Source organism: Dermacentor albipictus, chromosome 1 (assembly GCF_038994185.2).
Source record: "Dermacentor albipictus isolate Rhodes 1998 colony chromosome 1, USDA_Dalb.pri_finalv2, whole genome shotgun sequence".
In the NCBI taxonomy this organism is placed as follows: domain Eukaryota; kingdom Metazoa; phylum Arthropoda; class Arachnida; order Ixodida; family Ixodidae; genus Dermacentor; species Dermacentor albipictus.
In genome coordinates, this window is record NC_091821.1 from 145,630,409 (window position 1) to 145,645,832 (window position 15,424).

General features: G+C 39.3%; 1 protein-coding gene across 1 annotated transcript in view; it reads right to left on the reverse strand.

Moving 5' to 3' along the window:
* Fhos (Formin homology 2 domain containing) overlaps positions 1-15,424 on the reverse strand; it is a 289,796-nt gene that overhangs the window by 15,342 nt on the left and 259,030 nt on the right. Inside the window, exons 20-24 of the mRNA XM_065443135.2 lie at positions 10,905-11,060; positions 9,897-10,082; positions 9,213-9,332; positions 4,076-4,237; positions 2,123-2,235 (exon numbers count right to left, since the gene is read on the reverse strand). Coding sequence (XP_065299207.1) covers positions 2,123-2,235; positions 4,076-4,237; positions 9,213-9,332; positions 9,897-10,082; positions 10,905-11,060 — 737 coding nt within the window. The remainder of the gene's footprint in view (positions 1-2,122; positions 2,236-4,075; positions 4,238-9,212; positions 9,333-9,896; positions 10,083-10,904; positions 11,061-15,424) is intronic.

Sequence of the window (15,424 nt, forward strand, 5' to 3'; positions counted from 1 at the left end):
CAGTTCCATTTATCGCATGTGGAGTTTGGCACGTTGGTGCCCCAGCTTGCTTCATCCTTGAAATAATAATTAGATGTAAATTTACACCTTATTAAGTCCTGCGCATGGTCAGATTTCCAGATGGCTTGAACTGAAACATTAGTTTAGATTTAAAATTATTATAGACTTTTAACAACGGAAATAGCAACCCAAAAGCTATCACCATCATCTTTTAGTGCAAAGCAGCATTGTACCCATGATGATGACTAGTGTTTTGATTGCTTTTCTTCAATGTTTCGAACAAATTCAGTCATATCCAATAAGATAAATGAACATGTAGTCCAGAAAGTTTACTTACAATTAAAACAAGCCACATTTCTAAACTGCTCCTTTCGATGAAACATTCCACTTTGCTTTCAGCTATTTTCTGACACACCAGGCCATTTATTTGGATTTGCTTTGGAAGGGCTAGCCACCTATTGGGCCAAAATTCATGCGCTCACTCTGCTAGGAGGCAAAGCAATGAATTGTTTTGGCAGCTCAAGATGTTGCTTTACATCTCACAGGTTGTTAGTTTATGAGTGTGCAAAGATGGCCATGGTTTCTCTCTTCATTAGTGTTTGCCCGTATTTTATACCCTAAAATCCTACACCTAATATATAACTGCTCCTCTACCCCTTCCCATCTTTCCAGATTTTGGCACGTTATATCTGCTTCTTGTGTTATATTTGGGTGCCAAAGTTTGTAAGGCAGATGGGGAAGGGGGAGTGTTTTTTTTTTTTCATGCTGTTCCTGAGCAATTTTTTTCTTTGCATTCTCTTCTCGGAACCTCAAAATTTACCCTCGTATTAGAATCGGGTTTGTAATATATGCAATCTTTTACTGCACATTTGCAAATATTGTGCACTTTAGAGCGTTCTTGTACAAAATTCTGTCAGAAATTCAGCTTTCCTTTAAATAGAAACAGTGCTTATAGTCCAGCAAGGTTGCATTTACCAAGATTCTTACTGTACACACTTTCACACTGGAGGCCTTGTGATCTTGCATGCGAATGTTAGTTCGAATGGTAGCTAAAGCAAGAAAGCAAAGGTCCGCTATAATCATGAATAAATAAACAACTCAAAGAAGCTCCACCACCTTCGCATGCTATGACACAGAGTGTATGCAAAGAATATTGAATAGATTTCTTGAACTTACAGAAAAAGATGCCTCGGAAAGGGTGAGACATCATCATTAAAGGGGCCCTGAAACACTTTTATAGCTAATCATAAAATGGCCTCACTATTAAAGGATGTTGTCTAATAAATCTCCTGCTAAGAAAACTTTTTGAATCCTTCAACTATAGGTTGAATTATCGTCCTGATACCTGGCTTTCTCTCTCTTTTCGTCTCTGCTAACACACTGGAAGCTACATAGTGCAGAAGTTGAGAGGGCAAAGCCCTGCCCAAAAGTTAAGAGCCATCGCGACAAAAGGGCTGGTCGGGGAACCCTGTGGTGGCTGCAATAGACTACACTGCGCAGCACAATGCAGCTTCATTTCTTAGTGCTCTCCTTTCCATGACTGATCTCCCTTTCGCTCTTCCAGAGATTACAATGACCATTAGCACTTCGCTTCTGTGCTTAGCATATACTTATTCATGCCATTACAGCAACAAACCAACAAGCTTAAATTTTCCTATGTTATTGGGCAATGCAATATCAGCAGGGGAGTTGCTGCATACAAAAAAGCAGGCTAACATTGTAGCCTATTTCTAAGGTCTATGCTCTGCATAAAAAAGCGCATAGCCATGAGCTCAAAAGGCTCATGGCTATCTTAGTCTATTTAACTGCTATGCTAAAACGGAATTTATGAAAGAAATGCCAGCAAATAATAGTGACACTGCAATGCAGCCATTATACTATCTTGTGGTTAGTAGTAGTACACTAACAATGGTTTGTGCCAGCCACTAAATTATAGTAATGGTGGAACTGATGGGAAGTATTAATGGTGAAAAGGATCCATGGTGTGCGCTAGAAACAAACATTGGTTCCAGCCTGATATGCATGCTTACTCTTGATAAAACATGCTTGGCATGCTTAGTTTCACAACCGTTTATTGGTTACTGTGGAAATCTTTCACAATGTGATGTAGCAGTACACTCACTTGGCTTTCATGGCTGATCCATCATGCTTAGCAATAACCTTCAGGTGCTCCCATGACGCCTTGCAATCACTTTCCATCTTGCTCAAATTTTTCGCAACCTCATCATAGTCAACCTGCATTCGTACATCAGAACCCGTACATTATATACATGCAAAACTTTCATTTGTACAGTTTTTAATTAAAATGCAGCTTTATTTTTCATTCTTTATAGATTCCTTGCACATTTGCCTTCACAGCTGTCTTTAACTTAGCATTTCATTCAGTGCCTTTAAACGCTCACAGCGGTAGTAGATTTTTCTATGTGAACCAGTTTACAAACAAAATTGCATATTTGGATTCAGCATTTTCAGTTATTTTCAAAAATTTGACTTACTCTTTTTGCCACTTATTCAGGTTTTCCGTCCCCATAAGCAACAAAGTTCTTCAATGGGAAGCTTGTTGGTGTGTGTTTTTTTTTTTTCTTTGAGAATATTTGTTCACATAAGGGCATAAAAACATAAAAGTGTTTTTGATGAGTTTCAAAAGTACTTCCCATTAGTGTGATAGCTGCCCTTTGCATCTTTTTATCAGTATAATATTACTGTAGTAATTAAAAAAGGAAGTGTAGTGGATTTGAAGTGCCACCATTGTGGACCATATGCAACCATTGTATGTTCCAGACAACCAATTCAGTGAATATCCAAGATCTGGCAACAGTGTTGCCAAGCAGCAATATGATGACTACAGTGACCAGTAGTATGTCTAGACTTCTATTAAATGCAATAAAAAGTTCAGGCGATTATTTGCACTGCCTCAACTCAACCGTAACTGGAAAAAGCAAACATAAGTGGGTTTAATTTTCATTTCAATCACAACCAATTTATACATGTACTGAGCATAGATGTAGCTGTTATGCATCATTTATCGACATTATGGCCAATTCTGTGCCACATCTGTAGTGTTTCTATGCTATAACACTACAATGATAAAATGACAATGACTGGTTTATAGTCACCAAACAATCCCTCTAAGGCACTAGAGGGAGGAAAATTAAGGAGAGGCCCCAACAATCCTACATGCGTCACGAAAAGCATGGCGGAAGTGACGCACCATTTATAGCACAAATAGCAACAATGTTACTTTTTCTAAGGGAAGTAGTAGCTCTCTGAGGCTCAAATAACACTACTATGACTAGTGTGGATGTTGTGATGGTGCTTGCTGTCACAGCCAGGGCAAATGCCACACAGTGATCAGTGTATGGATGTCAACGAAGAATCTGACCCAACAAGCTCACGGTGTAAGCAAGATGCTCTTGACAGGAAGCTCTGCTCCCTCTAGCAGCATTCTCTCTAGCCACACTTGGAACCTTTGATGGCCTTGGTTAGCAAGTGTGGAGGATGCCTGCTGAGAAGTGGGCAGACTAGGAGAAAAGGAGCTGCCTTGCAAGCATGAGTGTTTCAGTGTAGCATTGTGGTCAGCAACATTAAGGCCTCGCCTCAGTTTTTTTTGTTCCTCCTTGCTAAAGCAACATTTTTAAACTTGTACATGTACGCGAGTAATTTCACTTCCAAAAGTGTCAAAAATACCAAATCTGATTCTATCCGAGAAAGAGAGAAAACAAAGGGGCCATAGCAAGTAAAAAAAAAAAAATGCCCCATAGATATACGTGGGGAAGTGGGGCAGCCAACTGAGATCTAAACATCTTGATACAGATATCAATGATGGACTTTGATATATATCAATGATAGATATCAAATGAACTTTTAAGTGTATACACATGTATATGCAAGTATAAACTCTGCCAATTAACATTTTATTCTTGAAAAGTGCCAATAAGATACGAAAGATAAAACTCAGCAGCAAATATTTATGTACATTACATGCTGTCTTCTTGAACGTTACACGCTATGGACAGAAGCTTATAAATCCTTTCACTCAGATACAACTTCAAAAAAAGCAGCCCAAGTGACTCACTTTAGAACTTCTCGTGACAGCTCCGATCTCGGAGTAGAGATCAGTAGTGTCTGGATGCTTTTCCATGACCATATGGCACAAATGATGCAATAATGAGTGCTTGTGAACAGTGTCCTTTACTTCAGGAACTTTGGCCAGGTAGTCAATCTGAAAGCCTTTCACCTAAAGTAAACATAATTCAGTTTATTTTGAGAAGGTGTGGTGTGAAATGACCACATCACAGGTGCTGCAAACCGTGCCACAGGGATGATATGTTCAGCTGAAGTACATAAATATATCACCTAGTTACACAACAAGTCATTAGCAGATTCCAGTACATCTACAGTCATCTCCGTGCAGACATATCATTACAAGGGTAATGTATTTGGATTCCCAAAGTCTGAAGTTGAAGAAACATTAATTCTGGTCTGGTGATTAGCTCACCACAGAATTACTGGTCAATAAAATAAGATCATAGAATTGGAAAAGTGCATTAGCACACAAAATGTTCTTTCCTAATAAAGGAAAGGGAAAAAAATGGCAGAAAGAAAAATTAGGCAAATGGTACAATGTGTCAAAGGTCACCACTGCAAAATCAACCTCTGAGGACAATTTACATCATCACCGGCTTGACTTTTTCTTTCCCTTACCACAGATAAACAGCAATGATTTGAAATGTTTTTTCAAAGTACGGTGGCCTGAAATTACATTTTTCATTTAATGACAATCTGCGACATCATGCGAAGGTGGAAGGTTAATGCGCATCTTTTCTCCTATACTCCAACTGCAGCACCAAAGTGTACCTTGTACCCGTGCCACACAGGCAAGGTGAATGCCATTAAAAGTTTAAGACCTTAAGTTTCTTAATGTCATTATATTTTGATCGCTGCTACATGTGCATACTTAATGACATTAAATGTTGCGATGGCGATAGCTGCAGTGAAACGGTTAAATTTGCTTGCCAATCATAATACAATAAAAAAACAGTTATCTAAGGAGCAGATAGTCAAGAAATGGCGTGAGAAACATTAATAGGCGTATTGAATGTAGTTTACTTCAGGAAGGTCATTGTTGCACCCAGCCGTAAACTGTTTGAAGCCAAAGCTAGCTCGACGGCCAATCCATAGTGTAGCCAAAGCATTGAAATTGGAAAAAATGGCGCTCACAGCTTCCAAGCTCTCAAGCAGCGATACTGAAGAATTTGACCATGTGCTCCAGTTTGTTCTGGCGTATGTGCTTCTTTGAGCCAAACATTGTCCAGAAATTCGAAAGCTTCAGTACGAGGCCAACAAGGCATGGAGCCACCGCCTAAAATTGAACAGCTTCTCCTGGCTAACGCGCTCGTGCTTAGTGCTCTAGCCATGCGTAGTGGCAAGATTGCCTGCTGATCTCTACGAAAATAAAAGCTCCTTTTAAAAAATTGAAGAATACATTAGTTGTTTTTATCTACAAGTTCACTTAATATCGTCAAAATGTGGTCACCACGGCCACGGCGAGGACATTGGAAACGAGAGTATGCATTTGATGGCCAAGTGAGTTGTAATAATTGTAAGAATGCACTATGCCGCAAGAAAGAGCAATTTTTTAAAGAAAGTGACGCATAGATCAATTGTTATTCATTAAGAATCCGTTTAGTCTGGTCAGAATGTGGAGACATTGGGAACGAGAGTACGCATTTGATGGCCAAGTGAGTTAGGAGAACGTGCTACGTCGTGAATGGCATTAAGCTTTAATGCCATTAAGCATGTCCGTGTGGCACCCCACAAATGACATTAAAGTTTAAGGCATTAGCTAGTTAATGTCATTTTCTGTGCCCATGTGGCAGGTGTGTCAATCGCTGTTTTTTATTTGATGAAAGAAATTTAGATTTATTCAGTCAGGAAGCTTTTAAGCAGTTATCTTCTCAGATTAGCAATAGCAATTACCACAAAAAGGTATCAAAAAGAGGAATCAGATGCGGTTTTAACTTCTGTAAGTTATTCCGTACTAATATTTTTAAAAAAAGTCATTGTTGCTTTCGATGGGCAACACAGTTAGCAATGTGATGTCTGTGACCAGTCGTCATTTGAAAGGTTAGGCGCAGAGGACATGCACACAAGAAGAAAAAGTACAAAATAAATGTGTTGTCCTTTTGGTTCAGAGCATAGCTTTTATTTTATTTTGTATTCCATTCCTTAGGCTTATGATTCGGTGACAGTGAGTGTGGAATGCATGCCTATAGGTGTTGTCTGCGATAGTGTCCCACCTAACATGCAGCAGGTTTAAAAAAAGTAAGGCCTTTTATTCAGATGTAACTAAGTGTAATTTGTTTACAGCCAATTGAAGAAGCCTTCAATGTCTTCTGGGTGTTCTTTGTAATTAAATATTTCCTGATTAAATAACTTCTTAATGATTAAGTTTATGGCCACTATGTCAATACTAGGCTTTTAGAGCACCTATGAAAACCTTCATTTCACTTCTTTTTGGTGCACTACCTTCTGTAGAGCTTCTTTTTCTAACAGTGCAAAATTAGGACATGACAGCATTAAATGAATAATTCAAGGGTGATTAATGGTGTGGGTTATTATCAAAAACAGCTGGGTGAGAGCAAAAGGCACGCAGACGTGAAGAAAATATGTCAATGGGGGAAGAGGAGAGCAGAACCAGAGGGTAGGCAGGCGAAGGTGACTATGCCGGTGTCATATGAAAAAGTGCAGCAGTTAATTATTTAGTACTAATAATTTCCTAAGAGGGCCCCTCACCAGGCCCCATTGCAAATTTCGTTTATTTAACGGAAGTTACAACACATAGTCTAGAGAACGTTTTACTGGAATAATTTTTAAGATCAGTTTATTATTGGAAGAGATAGATGAAACTAAACTTCCTGTTAATTTGCGACCAGGAAGCGAGCATCACTGTAAACACACATTCCGTCCCTTTGCCTCGACTAGCATCTGCAAGCAGTGTTCCTTCCCTGCCTTCTCCCATACCGAAGCCAAGGGACCACGTTGGCTTCACGTGGTGACTCCCGCCTCCTTTTTTTCTTTTCCCTTTTTTTTCTCCTCTTTTTTTTTTTCACTGGATGATTAATCGAAATCATGTGCCACAGCTGGTGACTTTGCAAGGAGTGCGTCTTGCAACAGAGAAATTCGTGCATGTGACCTTGACTCTCTCACTAGAGAGCGAGGGCATGCAGCCTTCTGTTTGAACTTTCAACCCTTTTCAACCCAGCTGTTTCATACTTTGCAGATGTGATAGCCACCGCGTGATCTATGAGCCACACTTGTTTGTTTGCAATGCCCAAGCCTGGTGAGGGGCCCTTTAAAAGCAAAAATAGTCAAGACTATTTCAGGTGGCTGCTAACAACATATGCTATTTTACTTCATCTGCATAGAAGGCTTCCCTTGAGAAAAAAAGAATGTTAGCTTATACATCCTGATATGCTGAATCAGTAACTCTCTGCAGGCAAGTCTAGCCTGACAAATTGAGCTAAATCAGAAGGTTCCAGAAATTTATATGGAAAATGAGCATGATCATTTAACCAAATAATGAGCATGACCATTTGCGTGCATAAATAAACACAAATGCAGTAAAGAAAAAATTTCTTGGCAAGTCATTGTGGAGAATTATCGTACATGAAGAACAAGGCTTTCATCCAAGCAGCATTGTCACACAACAAAGCATGTTCATGTACATTTGTTGTTTGTTGTCAGGATACTAAAGGTTAAAGCTGTACAGTGGAAGCAAAAATGTAGCCTGTGGTCAGTGTCACTGCAACATAAAAGGAAAACTACACCCACACCTAAGCACACATTGATAATCAAGTTATTTCACACAATCTACTGAGTCTCTGCTGCTGCTGTCGCTAAAAAACCTGTATCCAAAGTATCTGAAGAGCATGATCTGTGCCATTAATCTTGCAAAGTGTGACACATGCTAGAGGCCATGTTTCACAACACTTCCACTTTTACAATCAAGGCTACCCAAGTTGTTAGAAAATGACTAGGGGTGTGCAATTATTCAAAACATTTGAATAATGAATCAACTATTGTACTATTTGATTCATTTCTCAAATCAAATAGTCAGAACTCGAAAATTTGAATACTATTTTTCAAATATGTTTCAAATATTTTACGTCAACTGTACACAATCAAGCATAAAATTAAAGCAAAAATGGTAATAACTCTCATCCCATCCATAGTGGACATAACATACTAGAGCATGCATACTAGAGCCAGTCTTTTCCAGTTAAACACGGTCATTCACAATAAAATTCTGTTTGGACATGGCATTTGGCAGTTGGTAATATTTGGTGCTATTTAAAAATGCAGCACCTGTGACCTCTCGTCGGATAAACCAAGAATACCTTTCACTGCAACATACTTTATACAATAGCGGCACCATCTGCTGTGACCATTCCAACTAGAGAAAAAGGTTGTTTTTTTTTCTCCCTATGCTATTGCTGCAGACGACACGTATGTCTTGTGTGGTCACAAAGGTATACAGATATTAATTGGCCCGCAATGTTACCTTTACAAACTTTATATGATAATGCATGACTGCGTATACTCCAAAGAGCTCCAAGTTTGCATATAATCTACTTAATTTAATGCTGTCTTCATGCTTTTAATAAAGCATGCTTCATAATGTGCAATGTAATGACAGAAACTTTCCATTGTTGTGAATATCAGGATGTGAAAATTGTTGGAAAGAAGTCTGTACATTATTCACATGCTGTTTCAAAACATTCTATATTAGATTTGATTCGATTCACTTCTGGCATTAGTCGATTCTCAAAAACTGGTGTTCGCACAACCTTAAGAATGATAAATGTGACAAAGCATAGAAAGAAAAGCTTCAAGCTATACAAGAGATGGCCACATGGTCAGTTTGACGTATCTTATATATTGCAGTAAAAAAATAATGCCAATACTTTTTGAGCTACTTAAAAGCAATGGCACGCAGTACCCTGACATCAGTTATTTTATTGATGTGAGAGAACTACATGCTATTGAATTTTTTATGTACCATGTTATACTGCTCTGTGCTGTTCCCTTAATGTAAAACTTATGCTGCGCTTGATTCTTTTTACGAATTTTCCTCTAAGGATGGCATTCATGAAATCATTAGAAATATTATTTCACTCTCTCCACACAATTTTCCAGCACATTGTACTTACCTCCGCACCATTGAGAAAGTTTCCTATGGATAGCAATGTGGCCAAGATAACCCTGAATGTCTTGTTTGTTTCAATTTCCTCCATTGCTTGCTTTAAGTCCATAAGTGGCTCGGCAACTTCCTGCAACATATTATTACAATGGCTTAAGCACCTCTACTCAGTAGAACAACTGAACAGGTCGAAGCTAACTGATAAACAGCAGGCATCAGTAGGACAGGACAGGTGTGGACAGGAAGAAACGATTATTTTAAAATGTTGCACAAGTGATAGTTGCTGCATGGCTGCCCCATGCTTTAAACTTCAAGCATGATCACTGCATGCAATCACAAACACTATAGAAATTCATCAGCATCACTATTCCTTAGATCTTGAAAGGCCCCAAGAGGAGTATAACATAAGGATAAAAAATTCAGACAAATCGAAAACAAGAAGGAAAATTACAAAGCAGTGCAACACAAGCAAATGAAGAAGGAAGACAAAGCATGTAACATCATAATATTTGAACAATCTGGTATTATTAACATTTGGAATAGCTTGACCAACTTTATAAATCTCGCAGTGATGCATAATTGCTGATAAATAATATACCATTTTGTAACTAATATGATGAATCTTCTGGAATTCAGCTGGATCAAGAATTAGGAATTTCACAAAGCTCTCAATAGTAACAAAAAGCTAACTAACCCGCTCCATAACATCATAATCCAAGCGGAAAGCCCAAAGCCTGAGTCGAGCTTCAAGTTCACTAATGGATGCAAGTGTCAGTAGGAACTGTTCTGCATTGCCGAGGGGAACATCTGGGTTTGCCATCTGTGCTTCCATGATTTTGTTCTTCTCGTCTTCTCCTGGCATCATCGTTGTCAATATTTTCTGAAAAAATAAAATCAATCAGGCATCTCTTAGGCATGTGAATTCTACTGTTTGTTGCGTGCCAGCGCAAGTCATTCTCACTCTCAAGTTCCACATACACAAGCTGTTTTACTGATCTGGCATAAGTATAGGTGTACCCACATGAAAAGCCATTATAAGAAACCATTGACCTCGGCAGTGGAATCTTTATTATGCAAGCTGTCCGCATTTGGAATTGGCAACAAGGAGTGCTGTTAATAGTCCAAAGGCTAGGATACATTCTTTTCAACAGCAATAAGCAGCCGTGCAGGGTCCCATTCTCTTCTTTTTGTGTGTCTGAATCATGCTGTTCAAAAGAATGTACAGAAAGCCATACCAACACTTCTAACAACAAGTTCATTTGTACACACAATAACCATTTTTACACACAATAACCATTTGTACACACAATAAACACATTTACGTACACACATGTATACAAGTGCCCTAGGAACTAGAAGTGGGGACATCTGCTGTCATAGCTCAACTGATAAAACAGTGCAAGTAATGTATGAAGGTCATAGGTTCAGTTTCCACAGGCAGCAAAGTGTCTTCCTCTAATAAAGTTTACTCTCTGCTGTAATTATGAGGCATTTGAATAATACAAAATCAATTCATTTCCTCCTATGCTTTCCACAACCTCAGTGTATGATGGCTGAATTTTAAGTCCAGAATACTATGAAAAGCACAGTCACTAACTCATTTGAGGGCTATGAAGCTTCTGAAGCAACTAACAGAGCCTATCGAAGCCTAATACATGTGAAAGCACTACATTGAGAGTTCTGCTGCTCCTTTTGTACCCACCTCAATGCCTTCTTTGTTCATAATGGTGCTGTCCATCTTTAGGATAGCTGTTTTGATTGTTCTTGGAGGTGGAAGTTTGGTCATGCCAATGTTAATGGCATTGGAGCGTTTGGCATCAAGCACTATCACTTCGTTCTTCTTTCCTTCTTGATTTTTCTGTAACCGCCATATCATAGAGCAATGAACAAAGTAAAAAAAAGGAGTAAGCTTGAAAGCTTATTTTTAAAGGTTACAACGGCAATGTTGAGAATTGATGTAAAAATGAAAACTTATGAATTGCATTTCTGTATGAAAATTACAGATTTAAGCCAGTAACCTTGCAAAGTGAAAGAAAGCACGTGTCTCAGTTTAAACTCAAGGTCACAACATTTCACTTTAGGAAAGAATGGTCTAAATTGGTCAGATACCCTTTCTGCATGCCTATGAGAAAAAGAGAGGCTAATAACAGGGTGTCTACCAAGTTGACATTTTCAAATTCCCTGAGTGACAAAGAACTTTATTTTATGTCAAGACAGGTGGACACCACGCCACCCAATACTGTCACTCTCAAGTAAGCATTTAAAAAAATTTTAAAAAGACAATCCACTTTGAATAGCAAGGATACAGAAGTGTTTATTTCATTCGATATAGAAAACTGAAAGAAGGGGATAGTAAAATGCACAGCAAATAAAATATCTTCAAAAAAGAAAAACGGTAAAGCCCATTGCAAATCGAGTCGAACATTTTCAAATACGAATAAAAATATATGCATACAGAAGCAAATATTTTCGAAAATGACCTATTTCTATCAAGCGTTAGCAAAATCATTGGTATTAGGCCTGAACTGTGTCACAAGTGAGATTTTCTCAGCAGCTGGAAAGTAAACATCAACTGTCCTCACATATTCTCAGCCCACACACAATGCCTCTGTTTTGCTTTTCACTGCTTTCAAGAGTTCGGTTTGGATGAGGGACACCTGCATCTCGGCATCAGCGAACACTTTGCTTTTTGAGCTCAAGCTCCTTCAAAGAAGAGGCGGCACAGTTCCTTTCCCGATCATTCCTCAATGTGACGGTCATTTCTGCTCTTATCCTCGTTCTGCCGGGCGTTGGCCCCACGGACCGTTTGAAGCATTCTCTTGGTCAGTTGTACAGTCAACGTCCGATTTTTCGGACTCCCTCGGGGTCACGAAAACGTCCGAAAAATCAAATTGGGCAGTCAGAAAAAATGAATTCATGTATTTTACTGCCATTAAGGGCTCAAATCGTCACATGCACCTTCGAAAAAGTTCTAAAGGCCTGCCAGTAAAATTATTAAGCACATCTGTGCTCGTACTGTGACAGAAGACGGCGGCTGCACGCGTATATAATTACGGAATACGTACTGTGTCCCGTGACAATTGCCCCTTCCCACGCTTGTTAAGCTTCACCTCACTACTTCACGTGCGCTTCACCGCGTAACAACACTGTGCTGCGGCGAAGCTAGCTTTCGGCAACCGGAATTATGCAGCGCGCCATGCTTTCTAAGCTTCGAAGGCAATTGCGAGGATTATAGAGGCGGAGTCGGTGCCATTACTGACAGCGGCGAATTCTTTCAATGAAAAACACGGCACCGAACGGCAAGAACCTTAATAGCGAACGTCGAAGAAGCTAAGCCTCGCGTTGCCGCGGTGGTGGCTACGGCTGCCAGGGGATCTACGTGCGAGAGTGCTGGTTCGAAACGGCAAGATAATCAAAACTTTAATTAATGCCGTTTCGGACCTGCGGTCGCGGCAAAAAGCCCGAAAAATCGGACAGCGAAGGGTTCTTGCGTTGTGCCGCGAAGCCGTCAGCATTATCGGGCATTTCCCAAAAATCGGGCGTCCGGAAAATCGGTCGTTGACAACTCTGACAACACGGCGTCAAAGACGATTCCTCTCTTTTACTTGAGCCAGCAGTAGAAAGACTTTCGTTCCCTTTCAATGACAGCTAATTTAAATTTCCCTGGTTGAAGCACTGATTCCCCGCGTTTTCTCTGAGTATTTCTGCAGACTATTAAATATTCCTGAGAATTCCCGGTTTTCCCAGTTGGTAGACACCCTGTAATAACCTGAAAACATTCCAATAAGCTAAAGCAATGTTGCAGAGCCTCAGAGTGAAAATTTAAAAAAAAAGAACGAGAGAAAGAGAGAAGCAAGATGAAGAGAAAATGCGGAAAAGCTTTGTACTGGCAAATACCAAATGTTTGAAGAACACTTTCAGTATACTGCTGAAAGACGATATCTATGGTCTGTGCATTATATTACAATTAAGCACACAAGCTTGCAGAGCTAACACTAAAAAGGCCTCATAAGACCACAAATATAGTTACATGTAGCCATCTGTGCTTTAGGAAAAATTAAGGCTGACCCACTCAAAGCCTCAGTCAGCAATTTTACAGAACTGTAACATAATCACAGAATGTTAATCAACATGTTGAACAAACATTTAAAAAAAGCTTGAAAGAATTGCTTATTGAAAATAAGATATTTCACAATGCTCCTAATGACAAGAAAGTGCATGCCCTCATTCTATCTGTTGTATTGCACAAAATAAGTAAAAAAATTTCAGGCAAGAGTTACTTGTAACAGACAAGTCCACTTGTCGAAACGTTGGCTTCTGCTTTCATTTTGTTCTAGTTTTGCTAATCGTCTAGAGGGAATATAGCAATACTGTTGGTAGGAGCTTCAAATGTGGTAGCTCATTCACAAGGGACTACTACACTGGTACACTGATTTTTCTCGACTTGCATTAAAGTTGGCTTTAAATATCCTTGTGGCTTCTTGTAAAGTATGTTAAAGCTAATATGTAATCATAAAATCATCATATGACAATGATCAGCTTAATTCAACCTTTGCAAGCTACCGTTTAAGTGTCTCCAGAGCTTCCCACAGAACAAACTATTTAGTGCATGCCAAGAAAAATTTACCCATGTTGGATGTTTTACAGCCTAAATATCACCTGTATTCGTATAATACATGCAGTAAATAGTCGTCATTTACTGAATGTACTGAAAATTTCATGACACAATAGTTTTTAATGTTACACATTCAACTGTTGTACGGGAATATGGTGATGCAAGAAGACAAAAGAGTTGATACTGCAAGAAAGAGTACTTTAAGAAAGCCACAAGTACATTCTCCATGAATATTATCGACAAGTGAACAAAAAGTGTAGTACTGCACATGAGTCTCATGGTGACCGAACTGCAGTGACAGACTGCCCTAATATTGTAATGTTGTAGTTTACGGCCACAGGAAAAAGATGAACAATGTATGTTGGTCACTAAAGTCATTACATGAAACTGTAAAGGATTAGTAGTACAAATGGAGATTTTAAATTTTAGGTATTGTTCCTAGCCACATATGAAATTTCACAATGTGAAGTAAAATCTTACAACTAAGATACAATTGATGCAATAAATTTCTCTTGTAGTTTTTGTTTCGTGTCATGAATTTACCAGAATGGTACTGGATCATTAGAGATCTTTTGTGTTCCCAGCATCCAGTCAGGTGTGATCATGTTTAACTGGTTAGATAGCAAAGGCTGGTACAGGCAAATGCCAGTAAATATAATGAGATAATGTACCATGTCAATTCAATCACGTGTCTTTTGTTTACCACCAGTTCGAGCAAGTGCACCAACTTTCGTTGAATTCATTCTCCACATGAGGCCTTGCAGAAGGGGCTTCACATAAGAGCTTAGCATCAATTAAAAAGGCTGATTCCTGGCAAGACAGTCACGGTGCCATTTGTAGCCCACATCATAAATTCTCACTACTCCCTTTGCTAGAAAGTAAAGCAAGTAAAAAACTGCTCATTAAGCTTTCTTGCAATCATGTACTGGGTTATATTCTTTCTTGTTCTCATATATTCCAATATAGGGTGCCACATTCTGTGGCGTCAGTCTGAGAGCACCATGGTCACCAAGCTGTCTGCAGTAATGATGAAGACAATGCCCCCCCTCGCCCTCCACTCTCTAATCAATCGGGGTGTGACCAACGTACCCTCCCCATTCATCTATTGAACAATTTGATCCACCGGTAAAAATATTCCTTCACATTGTCCAACTGACGCACTAAGCATATGATAGTGTTCTGTATGTGTTAGCCAGCCGTCATGGTATGCAAGATGACTAATTGTAAACTGAGTCGGTCATCCAGATTATGCATCAGCAAGAGGATTATTGTGCGCTCAAAGGTGTGTGGTTATGCTTGCAAAACTGGCTTTGCCCAGCAGAAATAAAGAAAAAAAAATGGCAGCAGGAAATGTAACCCTGCTTTATTGATCCTGGTGACATGCGAGGCAGCAGAGAAGATAAAGAACAAAGCCTGTCATAGTTCTTACCTCCTGAATAGAGCACAGATTTCCATTGCAGGTCATCAGCCCAAGCAGCAGCAAGTGTGTTGCAAGGAGAGACGCCTTGTGTTAGCAAGCATGCATACCCCGCAAGAATGAAACCACAGCCAAAACCTAAGCCTTGAAAGCCCAAATCACTTGAGTACTTTAGTAATAAAGAGTAAGA